Source organism: Tiliqua scincoides, chromosome 4 (assembly GCF_035046505.1).
Source record: "Tiliqua scincoides isolate rTilSci1 chromosome 4, rTilSci1.hap2, whole genome shotgun sequence".
NCBI classification, from domain to species: domain Eukaryota; kingdom Metazoa; phylum Chordata; class Lepidosauria; order Squamata; family Scincidae; genus Tiliqua; species Tiliqua scincoides.
In genome coordinates this window covers 223,911,493-223,934,520 of record NC_089824.1, presented here as the reverse complement: position 1 = coordinate 223,934,520, position 23,028 = coordinate 223,911,493, and the positions used below count along the sequence as shown (strand labels likewise).

At 57.1% G+C, this 23,028-nt stretch overlaps 3 protein-coding genes across 7 annotated transcripts; 1 reads left to right on the top strand and 2 right to left on the bottom strand.

The window, feature by feature from the left end:
* Window positions 1–606: 606 nt before the first annotated feature.
* On the bottom strand, window positions 607–6,366 carry SLC35C2 (solute carrier family 35 member C2). Its single transcript, XM_066623801.1, has 9 exons — window positions 6,282–6,366; window positions 6,054–6,195; window positions 5,455–5,518; window positions 5,292–5,364; window positions 5,049–5,217; window positions 4,881–4,964; window positions 2,553–2,728; window positions 2,180–2,309; window positions 607–1,997 (listed from the first exon to the last, which is right to left on the bottom strand). Exons 1-9 carry the CDS (start codon window positions 6,285–6,287, stop codon window positions 1,888–1,890), a joined length of 954 nt encoding a protein of 317 aa, XP_066479898.1. The 5' UTR covers window positions 6,288–6,366; the 3' UTR covers window positions 607–1,887.
* A 437-nt stretch (window positions 6,367–6,803) lies between these two features.
* Window positions 6,804–19,278, bottom strand: ELMO2 (engulfment and cell motility 2). 5 transcript variants are annotated; one of them, XM_066623470.1, is made up of 21 exons: window positions 19,141–19,278; window positions 19,017–19,057; window positions 18,602–18,674; window positions 18,289–18,339; window positions 17,904–18,085; window positions 16,643–16,742; window positions 16,398–16,549; window positions 15,792–15,870; window positions 15,467–15,502; window positions 14,883–14,933; window positions 14,476–14,598; window positions 14,253–14,387; window positions 13,634–13,738; window positions 12,999–13,107; window positions 10,224–10,408; window positions 9,961–10,124; window positions 9,738–9,850; window positions 9,438–9,545; window positions 9,162–9,244; window positions 8,963–9,040; window positions 6,804–7,606 (listed from the first exon to the last, which is right to left on the bottom strand). In XM_066623470.1, the coding sequence occupies exons 1-21, from the start codon at window positions 19,216–19,218 to the stop codon at window positions 7,406–7,408; spliced, it is 2,247 nt and encodes a 748-aa protein (XP_066479567.1). In that variant the 5' UTR covers window positions 19,219–19,278; the 3' UTR covers window positions 6,804–7,405. The 5 variants fall into 5 exon arrangements, with proteins under 5 accessions (XP_066479567.1, XP_066479569.1, XP_066479568.1 ...); XM_066623472.1 differs by having other exon boundaries at window positions 10,224–10,360; XM_066623474.1 differs by having other exon boundaries at window positions 7,516–7,606; window positions 9,404–9,545.
* A 191-nt stretch (window positions 19,279–19,469) lies between these two features.
* Window positions 19,470–22,937, top strand: SNRPB (small nuclear ribonucleoprotein polypeptides B and B1). The gene is made up of 7 exons (XM_066624102.1): window positions 19,470–19,529; window positions 19,625–19,776; window positions 20,080–20,191; window positions 21,405–21,557; window positions 21,757–21,895; window positions 22,089–22,214; window positions 22,759–22,937. Exons 1-7 carry the CDS (start codon window positions 19,527–19,529, stop codon window positions 22,794–22,796), a joined length of 723 nt encoding a protein of 240 aa, XP_066480199.1. The 5' UTR covers window positions 19,470–19,526; the 3' UTR covers window positions 22,797–22,937.
* Window positions 22,938–23,028: the final 91 nt, after the last annotated feature.

Genomic DNA, 23,028 nt, shown 5'->3' with positions numbered 1-23,028 from the left:
CAGTGGACACAAGCTTCCTTGCAGGCACTGCTGCGTGTATTTGACCAGACTGGATCACTATAGAGTGGCACCCACTAAGGCATGGGACCCAATTGGCTTAAAGTTGACCCTACTCTCAGGTAGACTGCAGGAAAGCATCAGAGAGGATTGCAAAATGCGCAGGTCAAGCCTTGCTGATGACGAAGCACAGCTGTGAAGCAATTCTCTCACCAGCTGACTTAAGTGCTTTTCACTGCTGATTTCACGGGCTTGTGTGTTGCATGGTAAGAGAACCGCTGGATCAGGCCCAGGGCTCCCCTAGTCTAACTTTCTGCATCTCACAGTGGCCCACCAGATGTCTCAAGGAGCACACAAGACAAGAAGATGCCTGTGTCCTCTTGCACTCTTTGCATCTGGCATTCAGAGATGGGCTACCTCTGAAACTCAGAGGATGCATAGAACAGGATTGGCCAAATTGTAGCTTGTGAGCCACAGGTGACTTTTTGACATATAATATGCAGCACAAGGAAATATATTTGCAACACAATCAATATAAAAGGTTCATAAAAAAATTTTCAGCTTTATAATTATTTAGCAGGTATAACAAAACCTGGATCATAAATCCACTGGATTAAAACGTAGGTTTAATGCTCATGGTGAGTACTGTATATTGTCATTTCTTATAAGCTGCCTCGAGCACCCCTCAGTGGGGAGAAAGGTGGGGCAGGACACATTCTTTAGGGGTATTAACCAAGCATGTACCCAAAAGGTTCTCTCCATGCACCAGTCACTCAATCAAAGGAGGGAATGAGATTCTTGACCCCACTGGCTCCCGAGAACTCCCCACACCGTTTTCTAATGCGCTCTCAGCCATTCCCCGAATGACCTGCTTCAGGCTCCTTTAAGTTATCTGTGTTGAACGGACCAGTCAGTCATTGCTGGGCTCCTCCTTTTCTCCCCTCTGTAAAGACAGGGCACAGCAGCAAGGCACGTGGGACTCCCTCCCTCCAGAGCAGCAGGGAAAGCATCAGTGGAGGAACCTCCAAACAGGCAACACTCAGCCACGCTCTGCACGAGCAAGAGGCACTCTGGCGGCTGACAAGGAGCCTGGTGTCTGGTCCAGGGCCTTCTGCAGGTGGGGTTCCAGCTCACCGTACGTCAAGAGGGCTTCTTCAGGACAGCCTTACCGGCCCCAGCTCTGAGAAAGCACCCTACCCCACCTCACCTTTGCCCACAATACTTCCAGTTTTCAGGCCTACAGCTATGCTTGGAGCATCAGGGCTCACCCCCAAGACCCCGATGCAGCGAACCTCTCTGACCCAATCCCACCCCACCCAATCTGGACAGGCATCAGAAGCTCTTCTCCAGCAGCCCACTACAGTTCTGCGATGACATCACCACCACCACTCTGTGCTCCAGCACTCCTGTTTATTGGCACATGCCTGGCTCTGTCTTTTGGCTCCCCAGGCCCACCAGCTGAAGAAGACAAAAAGGGGGTCCCATGAATGCGCCGTCGCAGCCTGCCTTATCGCAGTCCACTCACGCCCCCCAGGGCAAGGGTGCAGAGGGCCTTTTCTTTTATTATCAGCAGCACCACACACACCAGATCTGCACACCTTCCAGCTGCCCACGAGCTGAAGTGACACCACTCTCCAGACAAGCAGCAACCCCCTGGCACTGACCCAGTGACACCTGGACCCACCAGCACAGGCCTCTGTCCAGCCCTTCTTATGGACATGACCCTGCCACGAGACCCAGAGATCCCTCCACCAAACCCAGGAACCTGTGGCAAGCCCAAGACTCCTCAGGGGGCCACCAGGCTCCCTCTGGCGAACCAGCCAGCCAAGTCTCGCTGCAGCACCACTTGCACTCAGGGCTGGCCAGGCCCCTCTGGGTGGAGCCAGCAATTCACAGCTGCAGTGAGCCTGCAGCCACCTCCTCCTCCTGGTGATGCAGCAACAGCAGCTCCAGGTCTGGGCTGGAGTCAGACTCCTTTTGTCGTCTGCCATCCTTCTGTCCTGCATCCAAAGAAGAAAACCATCAAACAGTCCTGGATAGCCTGCTCCACCAGCCGACATAAGCTAGGAGCCTCCTGGCAGGTTGTGGTCCAGGCCAGCTCCCCCAACCCCAGCTCACCTAGGCAGGAGTGCCAAAGAGGGGCCCTGGGACACTCCACCTGACCTCGCCCCACCCACTTTACCTCTTGCAGCAAGGACCTTCAGTGCCACGTGCAAGGAGATCCCCAGGAGGCACACGGCAAAGCCCAGCCAGTTCACAGGGCTCAGGTGGTCTCCCATAAGGTGCGTAGCTAGCAGCAGGATGCAGACTTCCTGGAGACAGCAGGACACACAGGTTGCACTAGAGGCAGAGGACAGTCTTCACGAGTCTAGTAGGGGCCTCTTTCAGGGTCACCCTCCACCCCAAAAAGAGAAGGGGGGCCGCTGGAAGAGATACCAAAACACTATCCTCCTTGGGGCATTCCAGACCTTGAGTGCTCCCGCCAGAAAGCCCGAGAGGGCTGAGGAAGCCTTGGCCAAACGCAAGAGCTGCCCGATGGGAAGCACTGTAAATACCTTGAAAATCCCCGAAACGGACAAGGCGAGGCTGGAGGTTCTCGACACCAGGAGGAACTCGGAAAAGCCCAGGCCAAAGGCAAGCACTCCCCCGAGGACCAGCTTCCCCAGCAGCCTCAGCAGCTGTTCCAGCTCACGAAAACGGAACAGCTTCTCAGATGTGGACAAGGGGAGACCTGGAGATGGGGAAAAATGGGCAGGAAGAAAGGGACTGCTGCACATCCATGCAAAAGCCTGCTGGGAAGGCGGAGGAGAGGACAGAAGGGAGAGCTCACTGAGTTCAAAGTGAGGGCCAGGCCCCTTCCTGCTCCCCGCTTTCTCTTTACTGGAGCAGCAGCTAAATCGGGGGTGAGTTTTGGTAGTTTGTATCCTCTGCTACCATCCCAAGCCAGGCACTAAGAAGGAGGGGCCCATCTGGGAAATACTCACTCCCAGGAGAACACCAAACCCACAGTAGGGTCTGCAGGATGGAAAAATGGGAAAACCCACTGAATTACCCATGAACAGAGCCTAGGTAGACCAAGGGTCTACATTTTATTAGAAGTTTAAACAAAAAAAGGGGATTAAAAATATGGAGAAAGAAGTGGGTAGTAAAAACCATTAATGCCCAGCAGGTGGACCTGGGACTCTGCCCAATCCCTCAGGCCATTACCCCCCACCCCACCTGGGGGAAGTTTGCGCACAGCTGGGATGCATAAACCAGGAAAACACCACAATCTCTTAACACAATCCTCATTGAACGGCCTGCACCTTAAGCTGCTTCCACTGCTCAAGGAATCCCCGGTCTCGGCTCTTGGTCTGAGGTCCCAACAAACAGGTCACTCAGGCACCTGGCAGAGACCCCCTCCTTCTTGGGGGCTGGGAGACACACAGCTGTGCTTTGAGGATGTTTCAGATGACCTGATAGGAAGAAGGGAACCCACCTAGGTCATTTCATACCCCTGCCCCCGACCATGACAGACAGAGGTCCTGCTCATTAGCCAAGGCACCTCAGTGATCAAGGACAAAGAGGCTTCCAGTTTCTAGCAGCTGAATGTCACAGAAATTTATAAGAAGCCAGAGGCACCGGTTCCTCTGGTCACATCATGGCCCTCCTCCTTCGCGGGCTCCCTGGCTTCCCTTCAGAGCCCTCAGCAGCCTTGCCTGTCAGCCCTCTCAACCCTCTCGTTCCGCTGTGCTCCAGGTCGTGCCTGCCGCTCCTCCAGCACCAACATCCAGAGGTCTTCTGAGCTGGCAGGTGTTCAGGGAGGCACTCCCAGGCAGAAGGGTCTCTCCCTTGCCGTCCCACCTATCTGGACCAGAACTTGCAGGATGCTCCCTCACTCACGGCTCTCAGACAAGCCCCCTTTTCTGGAAAGCCTTTGGCATGTGCCTTGATTCCCATTCCGTCAGACATTTAAGGATGTGATACTGGGACTGTCCTTTGTGCCCGGCTTCCCCTCCCTCTATTGTGGCTGCCAGTGGCTGCCAGCCTGCTGGCACAAAGACTTGTCTTCTTACTTCATGTGTGGCACTACGTACTCTGATGAGACTGCAGAAGCCAAGAATCCTTCTTCACAAAGATTTGGATTCTAATCGCAAGTTCAGGGTTTCTGTTTGTCCCACCACAGATGCTAAACCGGCTAGAACCTGACACCCTCACCACTCCAGAGTAGGGAACTTGCACGCAAAGCTCACATGGACCCTTGCGATGGGGAGCAAGTGAAAAACCGCCACAGGCCTTCCTTCTCCAGCTACAGCTGTCCAACATATGTCCAAGGGGATCGGACAAGTTTCTGGAGGAAAAATCCATTATGGGGTACAAGCCATGATGTGTATGCGCAACCTCCTGATTTTAGAAATGGGTTAAGTCAGAATGCCAGATGTAGGGGAGGGCACCAGGATGAGGTCTCTTGTATTCTGGTGTGCTCCCTGGGGCATTTGGTGGGCCGCTGTGAGATACAGGAAGCTGGACTAGATGGGCCTATGGCCTGATCCAGTGGGGCTGTTCTTATGTTCTTAACATCAGAAACCCTCAGGCCAAGTACGGCCTTGCAAAGAAGCTAGTCAGTCGCCCCTCTCAAGTCACTGAAAGTGGCTTCCCTGCCTTCTGCGAAAAGGGGGACACCCATTTTTCCAGGGAGCAGAAAGGCCGATGGGTCGTCCAATCCCCTGCCTCCTTCCCACAGACCTCCAGAGGGAGGCAGTTTCTGCCAAAGGCTTTGCCCAAGACCTCGCCCCCCCCCCAGCTCCCTCCACAGTGGCCCTCTGTCTTGCTGGGACACCACCTGTTCACCCAGACATTTCTGCTCATCGTGGCGCCACCCCCAATCCATCAAAGCAACTCACCCTCAAACACTGCAAAGAGGGGAAAGAGGCCCAGAAACATGGCCGGCTGCAGGTGGAACATGGTGTCTATGGGATGCTGGAGTCCTGTGAGGCAAAGGGAGAGCCTGTCATGGAAGGGCAGGGCAGTGCAGGGCAGGGCCCCCCACCCCACCCCCGAGACCTACGCACCAAGCTCTTCCTTCTGCAGGAGCATCTGTGTCAGCGTCCAGCGGATGCCACCCAGGAAGGAGGCCCCCAGCACCAGGGCAAAGCCCTCAATGTCGAACTGTGTGGCCTTGTAGGTGAACAGGAAGAGCCCCCCAGCAATGAGCAGCACCACCAGCACCAGCACAGCCCTCTGGCAGGAGCAAGCAGAGCGTGGTCAGTGAGGTGCCCCGGGCCCTTGCCCGGCGCCCAGGAGGGGACCCTTACCAGTTCCTCCAGCTTGAAGATCAAAGAGAAGAACAGGATGAAGAGGATGGCCGAAGACTTGGTCATGGTGTAGCTGCAAGGCCAGACACGAGGCCACTATCAGGCAAGTGGGGGGGGGGGGCTGCCTGCCTGCCTGCCTGCCCAGCCTCTCCTGCATACTCACAGGGAAATGGTGATGTACAAGAAGCTCCAGTTGCTGAGTCCCACGTCCAAGGCCGTGGAGAGCGCTGAAAGGCAGAGGGAGGGGGCATCAGAAGCGTCCAAGGGGGGCCACCAAGGCAGTCTCCCACCCCCACAGCCATGGGCCGGGCATTTCTGGGAAGCCCACAGCCGCAGCAGCAACACAGCCATCGTGAGAGTTAGTTCTGCATCAATGCACAGGGTGCAGAAGCCAGGACCCTGCCCCGAGCGGCTTCCGATCAGACCCTGACACGAGGAAGAGGAGGCGGCGGCGGCTGCGCTGCTCTTCCAGCCACTCCACTCAAGGGCGAGCGGACCGAGACTCTTCGGGTCTCCTGCCCTCCCTTCACGTCGAGACACGCAGAGCGTGAGCGCCAAGGCCGTGGCCTGCGGCAGTCCAGCACCGACGCTCGCTCGGGGCAGCCTGGGGCGACAGGAGGCGGGGCTGCCCCGCCCTCTCCTCCTGCGCAGGACCCTTGCCAGGGGCTGGGCTGGCCGGGGCGCCCCGAGCACGCTCCCGGCAGCCCGGCCACGTGCGCGGGCGGCGCCGCGCTCCCTCCCTCCGCCGCCGCCAGTGCTCACCTGCGGGCCCGACGCGGCGCAGGTAGCCGGCCCAGGGCAGGACGACGCGGGCGGGCCTCTTGGCGCAGCGCCTGGCCAGGCCGGAGAGCGCGAAGGTGACCAGCAGGTGCAGCAGCGTCATGAACAGCGGGAAGCCGAAGCTCTGCGCGGCAGGAGGGAAGGGGCGCCCCGGTCAGCAGCCCGCTCGCCCCGGCCCCCGCCTGCCCGCCGCCCCGCCGCGCCACCCACCCGCATGAGCCACTTGTTGTAGAAGGTGATGCCGATGGAGAAGCCGTAGTAGAGCAGCACCAGCCCCGCCGCGCCCGCCGCCCTCCGCGCCCCGCCGCCCAGCCCGGACGAGCGCCGCGGCACCGGCGCCACCATGGCCGCGCGCTGCCCGAGCCGGCCCCGGAAGAGGTGGCGCCGCTGGCGGGGCGGTGCTCCTGCCCGCCCGCCGCGGGGACGGGCAACCGAGAGGGGCGCCGGCGCGGCCGCTGCGCAGCGAGCAACGCCCCCCCCGCCCGGCCACGGAAAGCTGCTGGCCGAGGCGCGGGAAGAGCGAGGGGGTCGCTCTTCTCTCGGCGTGCCGGCAGGGGTTGCGGAACTGTCGGCCACCAGGCCTGTGCTGCGAGAAGCAGGGGGAGCCGCTGCAGGGAACAGGCTGCTTGGGCCAGTCGCGCCCCAGGCCGAGAGCAAGCCCCTCTCCGCAAAAGAGCACCGCAGTGACAGCACTCACCCTCCACCCACAGCAAGGAAGAGACGGAGGCCCCCTGGAGAAAGAGTCTTTAATTCAAACTGACAGGAGAAAGGTGGGGCACAGGGGGTACAGCAGCTGCACAGCACCAGGTCCAGCCCGGGGTGCTGCACCCCCCCCCCCAGGAAACAGCAGGCCCAGCACCCTCACTACACACAGGCAGCCTGGGGCACGCCGTTGGCTCCTGCCCAACTAGGCCAGGGAGGGAGCAGCAGCATGCAGGTGGAGGTTTAGAAGGGCAAGTTCCATTAGGCTACCACTGTAGGCCCCAGCCCTGCTCAGGCCCCACTTGGGGGGGGGTGTGCCAAGCCAAGCACATACAACAGCACTGCCCCCACAAGGCTCCAGGGGAACAGCACAGTGCTACAGGGCACTAAAAGGTACAATACATCCAGCCTGGCTTGCAACTACCCCCAGTTCAACTGGGCAGGGAAGGAAAAACACAGAACTGCTGAAACAGGCAAGTCTGGGGCAGAGCCCCACCAGGATTCACGTCCGCGGGCCTAGAGGAGACCATCCTTGCCCTCTGCCCAGGCACACGGCAGTCTACGAGAGTCCCGCACGGGCAAGAGGGCTGCTAGGGCCCTATTTGCTCATTCCCTGTGCAGCCTTGCTGGGCCTAGCTGTAGTGGTAGACAAAGTCATAGCTGCTGGGTTCCTTGGGGACAGGTGGAGGTGCCTCGGGGATCTGGATGTTCTCCAGGTCCAGCAGACGCAGCTTCATCTCCATGCTCAGCAGTGTGTCCAGGTCGCTCTTGGTCAGGTCGCTGGCCATGTCCTTCCCAAGCAGGGCATTGAGGCCATCAAGCCAGATGCAGTACTGGGGGGGGGGGGGAGAGAAGAGTACTCAGGCACAGCTGGGATGGCCCAGTAGAACTTCCCCAGGCTCCCCTGTGCTGTCATCAACATGCGGACAAACTGGGGAAGGCCTGTTTCTCTCCTGCAGCACCAGCTGCTGCCCTGCAGCTGAGGAAGCAATACTGAGCCATTTAACACTGCACTCCTGCATGCAGGTCATCTCCTATCAGTTCTCTGCCCAGTAACCCTGGAAGGCAAGTGAAATCACAGCCACACTGCAGCTTGGAGGACCGAGACAACCACCCAGCGCAGGTGGAGGAAGGAATGCCAGCTCCTACAAGAGCAAGCCCCATTCCAGTTCCACAAGGGGACCCACTGAAAGTGCCCAGAGGAATACATCTGCCTCAGGTGTAATACTCACACACATGCCTGCCCTTGCCTGCCCCACTGATGGACCCCTGCAAAAGCCACATTCCCTGGGGGAAGCAAAGGCTGCATCACACATGCCTTGGTGGGATGTGACAAAGTATAGTAGGCCCTGCTTCACAATGGGTTCCCCTCACAATGGGCTCCAAGTTGTGTTTTATCATTACAGCACAGTGCAAACTGGTAGCGGGTGGCCCCAGCAGGCACTTTTGAGAAAGAGAAGCCACTTAGTTCTGGGAAAGAAACTTCAGCTTCTGAGGTCTTGGATTAAATCACCATAAAGCAAAGCAACAGATTCACACAACATTTTTCCCAGGCTGTTGGTGACTCCAAAGCAGATTCCCACAATCAAGCGGGGTCCACAGTACAGGGGGAAGGGCTCAGGACTAGCTACTTGGCAGGTAGAGGCCCAACGTGTCCAGTCTCTAGTGGTGACGGCAGCAGCATCCCCAAGTAGGGCAGAGAAAGAGCCTCTTGTGATGACAACCAAGGGGGACTTGCCAGGGCAGGGACCAGCTCCTTGCCCGTGCCAGAAATACCTCTTCTGCTACTTCCAGTCTCTTCTTGACACCCACCTATGGCCTAGCACCGCCCTTGCTCGAATTAAGTGAAAGGAAGCGTTGCTAAACGAAAGGGAGTGAGCCAAACCAGTTCCTGAGCACTGGTGGCCGCCCCTCCCCCGATGGTCCTGCCTAGACTGAGCCCCTTGGCAGGAGGGACAGGACTTCTCGTTGTGGGTGAAGCAGCACAGCCCTGGCATGCTCTCCCAACCAGCAGCAGCCCATGGCAGTGATGCCCTCCAGTAGGGAAACCAGGACGGTAGAGGTGCTGGGGGTACAGCAACAGGTGCCACTGGCAGAAGGGAGACATCGGATGTGGAAGGGGGGAAATGCCCACCAGACAAAAACACACAGACCACCCCCCTAATGGAGGGGAGCAGCCCCAGGCTCACCTCGTACTTATTGGGTGCAATGAAGTTCAGGGTCTCGTCTGGATCATAGAGGATGGAAAACGCCAACTCCAGCGCTTCCTGGGGGGCGGGGCAAAGAAAAGCCTGTCAGCAAGACAGCCAAAGGAAAGCAGCCAGGCCACAAGCCCCCCCCCCACTCCCTTTTAGTCACTGGCAAGGAGAAGCCCAGCCACAGCAGCACCTTGTTCTGCTTCAGGGCTCCCTTCTCCTTCATGTGGGGACAGTCCTTCCCGGTGACAATGGCCTTGATATCTGCAACAGGGACTGAGAAAAAAGGACTCTCTCTAATGGCTGGAGTGGCCCCTCCCTGCCCCTGATCTGCCCCATGAAGAGCGAGCAGGAACACTATGAGGCTCAGAGCAGGCTCCCAGCTGTGGCCCCCCAAGTCACCCATCGCTGCCCACATACCAACACCCTGCCTACCCCTGTACAAGCTGCCCCTGCTGTGCACACGTACTCTTCTCCTGTAGTGCCTCGAAAGTCACCTCCCCCTGGACATGCTCCTCCAGGTCACCGTAGTGCAGCACCTTGTGGTTCAGGGCCAGACGGCAGTACCAGAAGCGCTCTGCAACATACACAGCCGTGCTCTGGCTCCTGCCTCTACCTTCCATGCATGCCCCACCTATGGAGGCAGGCAGGCGGCTGAAGGCCCCACCCTTCCCACTGCTGCCACTCGCCAGACCACAAGTTGCACTGTGCCAGACTCCACTAGAGCTGCAGGAGGTGCATCCCCTCCCCGCCCCGCCCCACCCCTGACCTTGCCGCCTGCGGTTGCCAATCTTGCGGAAGCTGCTCCCTTCGCAGAGGCGGTTCAGGCGCTGCTGCTTGATGAGCTCCAGGATCTCTGGCTGGATCTTCTCCCGCAGCTCCCTGGGGGATCGAGGCCAGCAGGCTAGTGAATAGCCCTCCAGGGACCAGGAAGTTGGTTGTATAAGGGCTTCTTGCCTTCTGCCCCCCAGCAACCCCCTACCCACACTCACACGATGGGTGGGGACTGGAAGTCATCCTGGCTCATCCGCTCAGATTGGCGCAAGCGCAGGATCTCCGAGTAGCTCAGGCTGCGCAGTTTGCTTTTGAACTGGTCCAGGGAGCTGGGCTTGGAGGGCAGGGCCCGGGTGATCTGTTCCCGAACCACCTGCATCACCTGCGGCAGAGAGGACACAAGAGAAGAGACGCTGGCAAAGGGGATTCCCATGGTGAGAGCAGCAGCGGCAGCAACTGGCGCCAGGTTGGGAGCACACACCTTGTTGAAGTCCTCGCCCGTGGCTCGCATTTCCTTCCAGGTCTTGTTGAGCAACTGGATGCAGATGGCAAAGAGCTCCTCGAAAGCGCGGTCATGAGTGAAGAACATGGGGTGGTAGTCGTTGCGCCCCTCGTTGGCTGGGGGGAGAGGGGGAGGAACAGCTGAGAGCTGCAAAAGGTCCCAAGCTGCACGAGCATGTGGAAAATCGCACAAGATCACCATGACGTATTTGTGGCTGTGAAAGCACCCCAAAAATAAAGAGCCATGTGGGGCCGGGGCACAGAATTCCACTCTCTGGGGACTGCAGTCATCCTTCTGGAAGGACACCTTTCCAGCACCCTGAATTCACTCTGCAGACAGCCGTGCAGCAGCAACATCCATATAGCCTCAGAAGCCACTTGGGGGAAGGGCCCACCCTTGTGGCTAGAAGCAGAATAATAATAATAATAATAATAAACTTTATTTTTATCCCGCCCTTCTCCCCAAAGGGACCCAGAACAAGTGACACAATCCAAGTTGTCTGGATGCAGATCCCCCCATCCCTTTGACTAGCTGGCTTAGTTCACCTTCAAGACGGCAGGCGTCTCCAAAGAGTGAGGACACAGAAGGGGAGGGTCAAGTCTCTTCAAACAGTTTTAACAAGCCACTCAAAAACGCCCCATCATCATAAATGGGAAAGGCACACTGCTGAGTTGGAAGGGACCTACAAGAGCATCGAGTCCACCCTCTACCAGTGCAGGCTGTCGACAACTGCAACGCAGGAACCTGAAGGCAGGATGGCACCACAGCAGCCCAAGAGCCCAGCCACAGCTGCTGCTCCTCACAAGAAACTCCAGCCACTCTCCTCCTCTGCTCCCCCAGCAACCAGGATCCAGCAGCCACCTGTTTCCAAGGCCTGCTAATGGGCTTGCTCTTCTCCATGAATTGGTCCACGCCCATTTTAAGCCTGTCTTCTTGTGGCTGCAGAGCCAAGGAGCCTTAAAAGCAAACCCTCTGCCCAGAAAGAGGAACAATCATCCTTCAAAAGGCAAACGCTCAGGCCAGGCAAGTGCAAGCAAGCACAGAAGGTCTGAGGAGCAGCCTGCTGAAGTCAGCATCAGAAGAAGAGAGACTGGGACGGCACAGATCAACTCCAAGCCTTAAGGGAGGAGCTGCACATTCTGAAAAGAACCAAAAGAGCCACAGATGAGCCATTCTGTGGCAGACAAGAGTTTGGTATCAAAGAGGCGGCAGCTTTCGTTTTTAATCTGTTGCTTAGTTCAACAAGTACTGGAGCCAGAGAACACCTTCCAGGGAATTCAATGAAATATGACAAACATGAGACTCTCTCTACCTAAACCTCTCTCTCTCTCTCTCTCTCGTAAGAGCTGAGATTGCCCAAAGCAGCCTATTCAGGCCTGTCAAAAGGAAATGCCCCCCTCCCCACAACACTGATCAAGCCTGTGGAACTAACTGCCACAAGAGATCACAATTAGCCTCTTTTAAAGCGATCTTAGCCAAAAAAAATTTGAGTAAGTTTACCAGCAGCAATTACTCATGTTATCTCCATGGATTATTCCCATCCAGAGACAATAGACTGTAGAGCGTCAGGCGCTCTGGACCAGCTACAAGACGCAGCCATCACGGAAGTCAGGACCCATTTCTGAATTTCCAGAGGTATCTAGTTGGCTGCTTGAGACTGAACGCTGGACTAGGTGGAACCTGCTTGGGCCAATTCCCAATGCTGAGAAAGAACTTGCTGGTCCCCAGGATCCCTGGGGGCAGCAGGACCTTTTAAGAAATGTAGACTGGATCCCTAGTCTAAATTGTCCAACAAGACTTTGCTCAGTCTTTCCTGGTCTGCTAGAAGCTGACAAAAAAGGGGGGCTTGCAGGGGGGAGGGGCAAGGTGCCTATGTCGGCCCAAATACTACCGTTGCCAGATTCAGAGGCACTGTTTCTCCATCCTCTTCCTCTATTTTTCATCTATTCTGGACTTTCTGCTGCCTGAGCACTGGAAGGGGTTGCTGGTCCCCATGCAAACAACAGCCGTGCCCGTCCTGCTGCAGTGGCGCACGCTGGCTGAGCACCTTCTTCTTCCGAGTGACTGGTGGACAAGAGAGCTGGCTCTGAGCCAGCTGGTTGGCCCACAAAACCCACTTGATCTCCAGGAATGACAGCCAGGTTCATGCCCAGGGGCTCTAAGACGTGGAGACAAGGTGAGTGGGAGAACCCTGGGACGCACACACCCTTGCACATCCACCCAGATCCCACCCGATGCATCCCAGGGTTTGCCCACTCACCTCGCTGCAAGGGTGGATGCCAACACCCAGGGAAGTAGCACGAGTAAGCAGGGGAGAGAGCGCCGGTTCATGGTGTCAGGTGTGTGCTTTGGCTCCGTTCCCCACCTGCCCTGCCTCTCTGCTGCTGCCCCGCCCCCACCCTTTCTTCCACTAGCCTGGTTTGTACGTCTCGCATTTCCCCATCTTTTCGGTTTGACTGCTCAGCCTTAAAATAAACTTTCTTCCTGTTCTCATTTACCTGCCTGGTCTCAGTTCCCTTGGGAGGAAGCAGGCTGCTTTAAAAGCAGACCCACATATGCTCCCCACCCTCTAAAATGCGCAATTCTCAGCCTGCACAGGAAGCTTTTCCAAGGTGACCTCCTTCTGCCGGAGTTTTCTAGCCTTGCCCAAGAGGCTAGACCACCATTTCTCTCCAGGTCACCAAGAGTGAAGGGCAGCCCAAGGAACAGCAAGGTGAGGGCTAGTCTTGCCCACCAGCATCCCACTGCACTCACGTAGTTCTCCAACCTGCAGGATCTCACACAGCATCTTGGTGAGCTCGATGGCACTGCGCCCAAAGGGACACTCGTGCTTGTCCTCCCGGCTGCTGTTCTCCAGGACAATCTGAGAAGCAACAGGAAGAATGAGGGAGGGAGGGGGCTGGCAGGCATGGGGGATGCAGGCACCCTTTAGGGCTCTGCGATTGAGAGACACGCGAGGGGACACATGATGGAGGCATGAGGGAAGTTCTTTCCTCTCACACAACACCAGAAAAATCAGGAGACATTCACGAATGTTGTCTGATGGGAGAGTCGGAGCAGACAACAGGAAGTTTCTTTACCCAGCAAGTCATCTGTGGAACTCCTTGCCACAGCATGTGGTAATGACACATGGCCTAGATTCTTTAAAAGAGGATTGGACAAATATATGGAGGAAAGCTCAAACATAGGTTACAAGTTTTGACGGCAGTAAGCAACCTCCAGGTTTCAGAAGTAGCCCACCACCTCATGCTGCATGTAAGGGAGTGGTCATAGGATAGATCATAGGTTTTGTTGCCTCAAGTGCTCCCAGCACTGTTGGGGTGCTGTGAGATGCAGGAAGTTGGATGGACCTTTGGCCTGATCCAGCAGCATCCTCTTATGTTCTTTACCCGCACATACGTATCCTGATGACACTTGGCCAAGTAAAGCATGTTGTCCAAGGCCAGCATCCCTGGTGGGGTCTGAGTGAAATCCAGAGCAGGGTTGATATGGTTCTGTGCAGAAGAAAAACCAGTGAGCTTTCCAGACAAATCTCTCGCCCCTCCCTGACCCCTCTAGAGCAGTAGTTCTCATGCATTTAGCACTGGGACCAACTTTTTAGACTAATTTGACAGGACCTACTGGAAGTGATGTCATGACCAGAAGTGACATCATCAGGCAGGAAAATTTTTAACAATCCTGGGCTGCAATTCTATTCCTACTCCTATTCCTACTTACCCCACTTTCCACTTCATTGTTAAAAGAATACATATAGTAACTTGTTAAAAATACAGGTCTGTAATGTTTCCCCAAATGCAACACACCATGATAGCATCAAGTCTAATATATTAAGAATAAAACATTGAAATGAATGGGGATCCACCCAAAATTGGCTCCCTCCTAGTGGGTCCCGACTCACAGTTTGGGAAACACTGCTCCAGAGAACTATTCTACAAGCCCACTGCTGGCACTGCTTGACACAGCAGCCTGGTTGGACAAGTAGCCCCCAGTTCACCAAGAAAGGCCTACCGTGAAGCCCAGCATCTTGTAGTCCTTGGTGTACATGGCTTTGCGCTTCTCAGTCCCACTGCCGGGGACGCTGTTGCTCTCAGACTCTGCGTCGAAGGCTATCCTGCGTAGCTCAAAGATGATGTCCCTCTGTGCCTGTCCAGCAGGAGAGAGAATGAGAAGAATGTGACAGGCAGTGGGGGGGGGGGTACACTGCTTTCAACAACCCCAGCCTTCCAGGCACCTGGTCACTGGGGTCCATCTTGGTCATCATTCGCTCTTCCAGGAGGTTAAAAGTCAGGACCTGCAGCACATACAGCTGATGGGCCATCTCTGTTTTGATTGGGCGGTTTCCTCTGATTACATGCTGTGAAGGGAGGGCAAGAAAAGTGATGAAAGAGGACGACGCAAAAGAGAGCACACCAGCCTCCTCCCCAAACATATCCCTGCATAGATGCCACTGCTCTGAGCGCTCCAAACACCACTTGCTGCCATTTACCAAAGTTGGATACTCTGCCTTGAGAGGAACAGGAGGCCCCTGTGGCACTTCCGCCAAGTGACAGAATGAGCCTTGACGCCAAGAAACCAAACAAGGTTGTGCAACGGGAGTTCCTGGTGGTCAGAGCAGCATAAGCAAAGTCTGGTACTTACGGTCAAGATGACAGCCCGCAAATGCTTCTGGGCAAAGGCATTCGCCATCTCCTGTCAGGAACACACCAAGAAAAGGGAGAGATGCAACCCCGGGCCACCTTCTGAAAACAAGCCAGGTGAGGAGCTGGGAGTCTCCGGGCCAGTCTCTTCCAAGCCTGCCCTCTGGCCTGACAACAGGCACACACTGACCCCAAGCCAGTGAAGGGTCAATCCTTGTGCAGGTGCTCCGGCTGCCCACCTCTGGAGATCAGCTTTGCACATGTTCATGTGCTCACCCCAAATGTTTACGGCTCAGCCCACTCCTGCGGCTCTAGCTTAGCCTGGGAGGCAACCATCTGCTTCTGCACCATGGTTCCAGGCCCCTCCCCACACACGCCCCCACCACACACACACACGTTGACCCCACCACGCATGCCCGTCTTGCTCCACAAAAGTGATGCAGCACACGAATAAAGCAGGAGCACAGAGGCAAGAGCAAGCAGCAGGGACTGCCCAGCCTTCAAGAGAGGTAGCTGCTCCAGCCTGGAGCTCAGGCAGAGCTAGAGAGGGACACTCTGATCTTCCCTAACAGAAGAACTACTTACAGTACAGGGCAGGTCTAGAGGATTAAGAAGCTTGTCCTGCGACAGAAAGCAGAAAAGCACAGAGAGAAGCAGATGGAGAAGTCAACATTGAGCCCTGCTGCAAGGCAGCTGGGCATGCGCAGGGTTTCAGGGGCACACACAGAGAAGCAGCACCACGCAACACACAGAGGGCTGGCTGGTTGGCCAGCCGGCCTCAGGAACCTCCTATCATCCCTAACCTCTGGGTCTCATGCAAGAGCTTTGTACTCTTCGCAAACACACCCTATCTTCTCCAGACACTACTAGCTTGCTAAGGTGCAAACTGGCTCCAAAAAGGATCACCAACCTGTCTCCGGTCCTCTGGGGCCTTCAGGAAGAGGGCGTTGATCAAGGCAATCGCATACGTCTGGATCTCCTGGTTTGAGCTGCAGTCACGAAAAAACAACAATGGACAACTTCCCAGAAGCAGGGACAGTTCTCATCTTTGGCTAGAGACCGCGGCAACATGAAGCCCCCTCCACCATCTCAACTCCTCTTCAGCACATCCCACTGCCTCTTCTCTCACTGCAGCCAGTTCTACAAGAGAGCAGGGTAGCAAAAGCACCCCCCAAGCGCAGAGGTGGCCACTGCAAACAGGGAAGCAGCACACACGAAAGCAAGGAGAGGCACTTGGCAAGGAGTGCCAATAGCTGGTCTCTACTTGGGGGGGGGGGGGAGGCATCCTCCTGTCAGAGATCCAGGACCCACAGAAGACTGGAGAAAGCCTTCAGGCGCCTGCAGCTCTGGACTCCAATTCAGAACTTGCTTCTCTCCTTTGCGCTCATGGCTTGCTCCAAGAAGCCCCAGAGACTCTGCCAGGCACACGGTCCCTTCCAGACTGATGCTGGGCTCTTGGGTGGTCTGCGCCTCCTGAGCTTGCAAAGCGGCGCCTGAGCTTTGCACGCTGACTTACACCTGCAGGTGGGAGATTAGCTGCCCAACAGTGACCTCCTCAGCAATCTTCTGGTACAGGCTCTGGCTGTTCAGCACCACGCTCTCCAGGATGGCCAGGGATCGCTGCAGGATGGAGACATCCACCGTCGGCTGACTCACGTACCCTGCAATCTGTGAGCAGAGCAAGCAGCCATTCAGAAGGCCCCAACATACAGCCACCCCTGCCCTTCAGCCACCTCACCCTGATCTTTTGTCAGATCATACCTGCTTGATGAAAGTGATGGAGACCATGTCCCAAGAAACAATGCCGTGGTCCATAAGCTCCAGAAAAGCTGTCAGGGTGAATGCCAGCATCTCACTGTAGCTGCACAGAAGCAGGAGAACCAACCTTTGAGGAAGGGAGCCTGGAACCAGGACCAGCATGGGACTCAAGTCCCTGCCAAGCAGGGCGTGGTGCAGCACCCCAAAAAATCCTGGCTTTCACTTTGCAGGTTTAAGGACCAGGGCGGGGGGTATGGGCCATTGACCAGGAGGCAGAGGACTTCCCCGCTCCCTCTTGCTCCCTACCAGACATCCAGGCCACGAGCCACACAGTCACAGGTACCACCTTAACCACACGTTCATTCACAACACAACACAACACAAGGATGCCCCAGCACCTCTCCTGCTCAACAAGACTCACAATGACTTTGCTGGCAAAGAGGCAATGCCGTGCCAGCAGAAGTCCAAATCTAAGCAAGTCTTCCAGGGGCTCAGGGACAGCCCATCCATCCAGCGAGGTGATGCAGGATGCATCAGGTGGCATCAGGGATCATGCGGGGGGCAGGGACAAAACAGTGGGGTGTGCCTCACTATGGACCTGCTGCTCCCACAATCTCCCTCCAGTCTGACATGAATACCACCCACACAGATCTGCTTTCCACTCACTCAAATTGAGCAGAAAGTGGATTGCCTGCCTCCTAACCTTGCTCCAGGTGCAATTCTTCAAATACAGCAGAACTTCCGTTGTGATTCCCAGGAATCAGAAAGACTGCACAAGGAATGGTAAGTGGCTTCTCTTTTTTGGATGTAACTGTGGACAGGGAGTGGCAGTCCAGGTTGTGCTGCCACCAAGTTTGTTGAAGGTGCTGCCCAAGCAATGGGAAGAACCCCAACCCTGTAGGGTCCAGCATCCAGGGGCATTCCCCTTTCCTTTGACATACTCCTTGTTGCCCCAGACAAAGAACTGAGTCTTCGCCTGCTGTTGGCCATTCCCAGCACAGCACCAAGTAAAGATGCCTGCTAGTTGAGAAAAGTGCCTCTGCTCTGCTATCAGCAGCAATCTGGCCGTTAGAGAGCTCTGAGCAGGCCCTGGTACCAGAACCAGCACATGCTCTGGAAGTGCTCCATGCCGCTAGAATGGACAGGATCAGTCCCCTGGAGGGGAGACCAGAGAGAGGAAGGGGAAAGCTGTGTACTTCTTATTAGGGAGCGCCTTGCTGCAGTCCCCCCGGAGGATGCCCCGAGACACCCACAGCGTACTTACTGGGATAGGAGCTTGGTGCCACTTTCCACCAAGCGGGTGAGCACTGCAATACCATCCATGTTGATGAACTCAGTGGCAAAGGTCACATCTGCAGAGAGCTTAGCCAGCTCCTTCATGGCCTCAAGCCGGGCCTCCATGCTATGCGACTGGGTCCGATCCATCAGCTGGCGGGCAGCCCTAGACTGGGAGACAGATTAAGGGCTGGCACGCGTAGGTCTCCCCAAGCGGAGGGGCTGCCGAGTGGACGTTCAGCTCGAAGAGCAGCTTCCTCTAACCCACAAGCAGCGAAGACCATGCCCTGGGGGCAGGGGGAGGTGTGCTCAGGGACGGAGCCCAGGATGGGAAAGTATGCTGGCAGCCTGGCACAGGAGCAGCTCAGACATACCGGAGAGATGGCCAGCTGCAGGATGGTTCCATTCTTAATGTCGCAGCGAGTCTGCAAGGCAAGAGGGCAGCTCTGCTGAGGTGCTTATCAGGGAGGGGCACAACTGGAAAGCAGCCCACCCCCACCCACTGCCAGCTCCAACTTTCTTTCAGAGGGCTGTTCGTGAGCCAGGCTGCAGGTCTCTCTGAACAGCGAGAAGCAGCAGGGAGCCCTGGAAAGAGACAGCTGCTTCTCCGGCTGCCTGGGTCCCGTGTCTGCCCAGACACTGCTATGGCTGCCAGCAGGCCCAGCGCAGGGCCTAGCAGGCACCCACCTGCTCCGTGATGTACAGCTGGGGCCCGTCAGCGTAGCGCAGCGTGTAGCACTCCGGGTTGGGCAGCGACCAGCTGGGGGGAGAAAGAGGGCGGCGTCTGAGGCCGACTGCAGCGCAGTGCTGGGGAACAGGACGCACTGGGGGAAGATGCGCACCAGAGTCCCTCAGGGGTGCTGCTGCTGCCCTGCGAGGATGCAGCTGCTCCCCACCCGCGTGGGCCGCAAGCGGGCAGCGCTTCTGAAGGCCTCTGGCGGGGCAGCTCTGCCTCCCCCTCCCTGGCAGGCAGGAGGGCGAGGAAGGCAGCAGTGGAGGGGGGAGAGTGGAGGCGGTGGCGTAGCGGGAGGGGGGCGGAGCTCTGCGCCCCCTCCAGCTACGCCACCCAGTGGAGGGCGGGGGGCCGCCTCGGAGCGCTCACCCGTCGCAGACCTCCTTGATGACGGACGCCAGAGGCCGCTTCTGCGGGGAAGAGAGCAGAAGAGAGGGTGAGGGAGAGGCTGAGGCGCGGAGGCCCCGCGCCCCCCGCCGCGGCCCCGCCTGACCTGGTCGATCTCGAGCAGCTGCGCGTGGGCGCCGGGCCACTCCACCGCCACCTTCACCAGGTCCGCGGGCGGCGGCATCGTCCCGGCCCCAGCCGCTCAGCGCCGCCCGCCGGAAGCCGCTCCTCCGCAGGAAGCGTCCGCAGCTGCAGGCGGAAGCCCCGCCCAGTGAGCGCGCCGCTGCCACTCAAGGCCGGGCCCGGCTGCCCCCGCACCGCCCCCCGGCGCAGGAAGTCCCGCCCCGGCAGGCGGAAGGAGAGGGACGGCCACTTCCAGTTCCGGCCAGAGGCGCGAGCGGTCTGCACGTCGGCGAGGCGCTACGCGGGAGCGGCAGCAGCAGCAGCAGGAGTAGGAGGGCCGGGCCGGGCCGGGCCGGGAGCGTCGTCACCATGGTGAGGAGCGGGGGGAGGGGGAGGCCGAGGCGGGAAGGGAGGCCCGGCCCCCGGCCCCCGGCCCCGGCCCACGCTAACCCCCTCTCCGCCCGCAGACGGTGGGCAAGAGCAGCAAGATGCTGCAGCACATCGACTACCGCATGCGCTGCATCCTGCAGGACGGCCGCGTCTTCATCGGCACCTTCAAGGCCTTCGACAAGCACATGAACCTCATTCTCTGCGACTGCGACGAGTTCCGCAAGATCAAGTGAGCCCCCGGGAGGGGCCGCAGCCCCGCCCCATCGGGAGCAGGGGGTTGCCTCCCCCGCAGCCCCGCCCCACTCGGGAGGGGGCACCTCTCCCCCTCGAGCCACCCGCCCCACAGAGGAGGGGAGACCACCTCCTCCCCCCACTGCCTTCTGAGAAGACACGCACAGGACAGGGCTCTGAGCGGCCTTCCTGCTCTGGCACTGCTGAGAGCAGGCGGGACTGGTGCCGCTTCAGGCGTTGCTTGGCTCTGGCCTTTCCAGGCTGGCAGCGGAAAGCCTCATGACTCGAGGTTCTCTTCCAGACCCAAGAACTCCAAGCAGCCGGAGCGGGAGGAGAAGCGGGTCCTGGGCCTGGTGCTGCTGCGGGGAGAGAACCTGGTTTCCATGACTGTTGAAGGGCCGCCGCCAAAGGATGTAAGGAGGGCGTATGGGGCGGCAGGGACATGTGGTGGGCGGGGAGGCAGGTGAGGTAGAGCCTCCCTACCTTGACATCACTGCCCTCCCACCACAGTCCTTTGAAAAATGCCACTACAAGAGGTGCTCAGGTACGCTCGTCTGTGGGCTGAGTGTGTTGAGTACCTCCCACAGCAGCGCTTTTCAAAGGACTCCAGTGGGGAGGCTCTGCCTCATCTGCCTCCCCACCCACAGCATGCCCCCATGTTCTGAAACGGTGCCCATCCCCTAGTAAAATGCTTTTCTTGACTGTACCGCGTCTGCATTTGCCTGTTTCTGTCTAGGTAGAAAAAAGGCTGTTGAAGCTGTGGGGCAGGATGGGGAGCATGAGGGAAGAGAGCAACAGGGGTAGCTGGAGCAGTCTGCACAGATGGGCTTTTTATAAGGCCAACCAGAGCAGCCTAGGCCAATGTTGACAGCCTCAGAACATTGCAAAGAGGAAAGCAGCTGAAGGAGAGTTTCTCTTGCAGAAATGTTGATGGTTTGGCCTGTAGAAAGAAAGTTGGTTGAAGAAAACACACGCAAGACGTGGCAGAGACCAGCCACTGTAAGGTCACTGGCGACAGATGGAGTAGGCCTCTGATTGGGCAGTGGGAATGAGTCTTGGTGAATAATGTCCATGTGGGCCTGTAGGAACAATGCCTTAGGCTTGTGCTGTGTGTCTAACAAAGTGGACTCAGCTCTGTGAACAGTTAAGTTCAAATAAATAGATTGTGTTTCTAAGGAGCAGGTAGAATGTCCCATTCCGAGTCCACTCCAGACTGGACAGGCTGCAATGATGCAGGATTATTGGGAGATTAGTGAAAATACCTCATCCGCCCCCCAGTTGCATGGATAGAAGCGAAACTTAGGATACAGTCCTTAGGCTTTACTAAACTATAAGACTCCAACTCCTGTTACTCTTTGGCTGCAATGCTGGACCCTTTCCATATGTTTTTCTGAACACAATAGAACTTGCTTCTCAGTAGCTGGGGATAGGCTTGTTTTATTACTGAACGCAGTCTTGATGGAGTGTTGGGGGAAGAGAAAGCTGAAACTGGGATTACTCTCCAGATGCCTTTTGAAGTTTGTGGACTGGTTCATAGCTCAGCATGGCAAACTTGTTGCTAAAGAGTCCCTGTGGACCCTTATAGCTGTTGCAGGGACTCATGCAGTAACTCCTTGGCTCTTTCAGACTGGCATTGCACGTGTGCCCCTGGCTGGAGCAGCAGGAGGTCCTGGTGTTGGCAGAGCAGCCGGGAGAGGTGTACCAGCAGGAGCTCCCATGCCTCAGGCTCCTGCTGGCTTGGCTGGTCCTGTGCGTGGGGTTGGTGGACCATCGCAGCAGGTAAGTAGAAGCCGCAGCCTTCCAGTATCTTAGGAGGAGTTGCCCGGAGCAGCTGAAGTCATGCTGATCTGCTCTTTGGAAACGTGTTGCTGATCAGCCCAACTTGCAACACTTGGAATCACGTGCTAGTGGAATGGGGAGGAGGCGAGAGCGGGACATAGTTTGTGGCACCTCTCTGAAGTTCTTCCTTCCCTCCTAGGTGATGACACCGCAGAGCCGAGGAACAGTGGCAGCAGCGGCAGCAGCCGCCACTGCCAGTATTGCTGGAGCCCCTACTCAGTATGCCCCAGGCCGTGGAGGCCCTCCTCCCCCTATGGGCAGAGGCACTCCCCCTCCAGGTGAGCGTGACTCAGCCAGTTCCCCCACCATCGCCAGGAGCTGGCAGGGCCTGTGATGAAGTGACAGTATCTGAACTCTGTGAGGACCTGGTGTCAAAACGCAGGATTACTCTGAGGCTCCTTGTGGGCAAGTGAGAGCAGGCCAGCCCTTGGTGTTGCTGGTAGTGCTGAAGCACCTGCTTTTTCTTTGCAGGAATGATGGGGCCCCCTCCTGGCATGAGGCCCCCAATGGGCCCACCGATGGGCATGCCACCTGGCCGAGGCTCCCCAATGGGCATGCCACCTCCCGGCATGAGGCCACCACCCCCTGGCATGAGAGGTGAGTAGGTTGGATGGGGAGGGAGCTGGCCTGGACCTGGTTGGCCTAGCCACAAATCTGTTCAAGAGCTTGTTGCAAACATTCCTGGCAAGGCTGTGGATATCACAGAGTTAGGCTGGTGGGACATCGTTCTGCCCTGGCAGCTACAGAGGGCAGGGCAGGCACAAAAGCAACCTTGCGCACACATGCTTTTCCGTCCACTCATGCACACCAGCTGCTGCCACCTCAGGTGGCCACTACCACTCCTCCTGGCTCCCCTGTCCCAGACACCAGATTGCTCTCTGAAGCCCTGTGTGTGTCTGGATGGGGAAGGAATGAGGGAGCAGAAGGACTGCACAAGAGGAGAGGTCAACACTTTGTTTTTCATTCTCTCCTGCTTTCCACACTGCCTGGGCAGTGCTTACAGGCCATCACGAGGGCCTCTCTGTTCTTGGGCTTCACTGATGGAGCTGGAGGCAGAGTTCTTTTGAGGTGCAAAAGCTCCATGGTGGAATTGGGGCTGCAGAAAGTTGTCAAGTTGATGGGGTGTCTCTCTCTGTTGCAGGTCCACCACCTCCTGGTATGCGTCCACCTAGGCCATGAGACAAGCTGTGAAGGGAGCAGGATTTTGCGCACTAGAGTCCTATTGTGTATTGTGGCCCCCTCAGGAGCAGGGAGGGGATGGGTTGTGTGTTTTCTATTTTTGGTTGCTGTGTTTCCCTTTTTAATAAAAATTAGAAAGTTTTCTATTGTGGTGGTGCAGTTAATCCCATGGAGGGGCAAGTGGGTTTCTATCCTTGTCTCCTGCTGCTCCTCAATCAAATGGGTGGCTGCC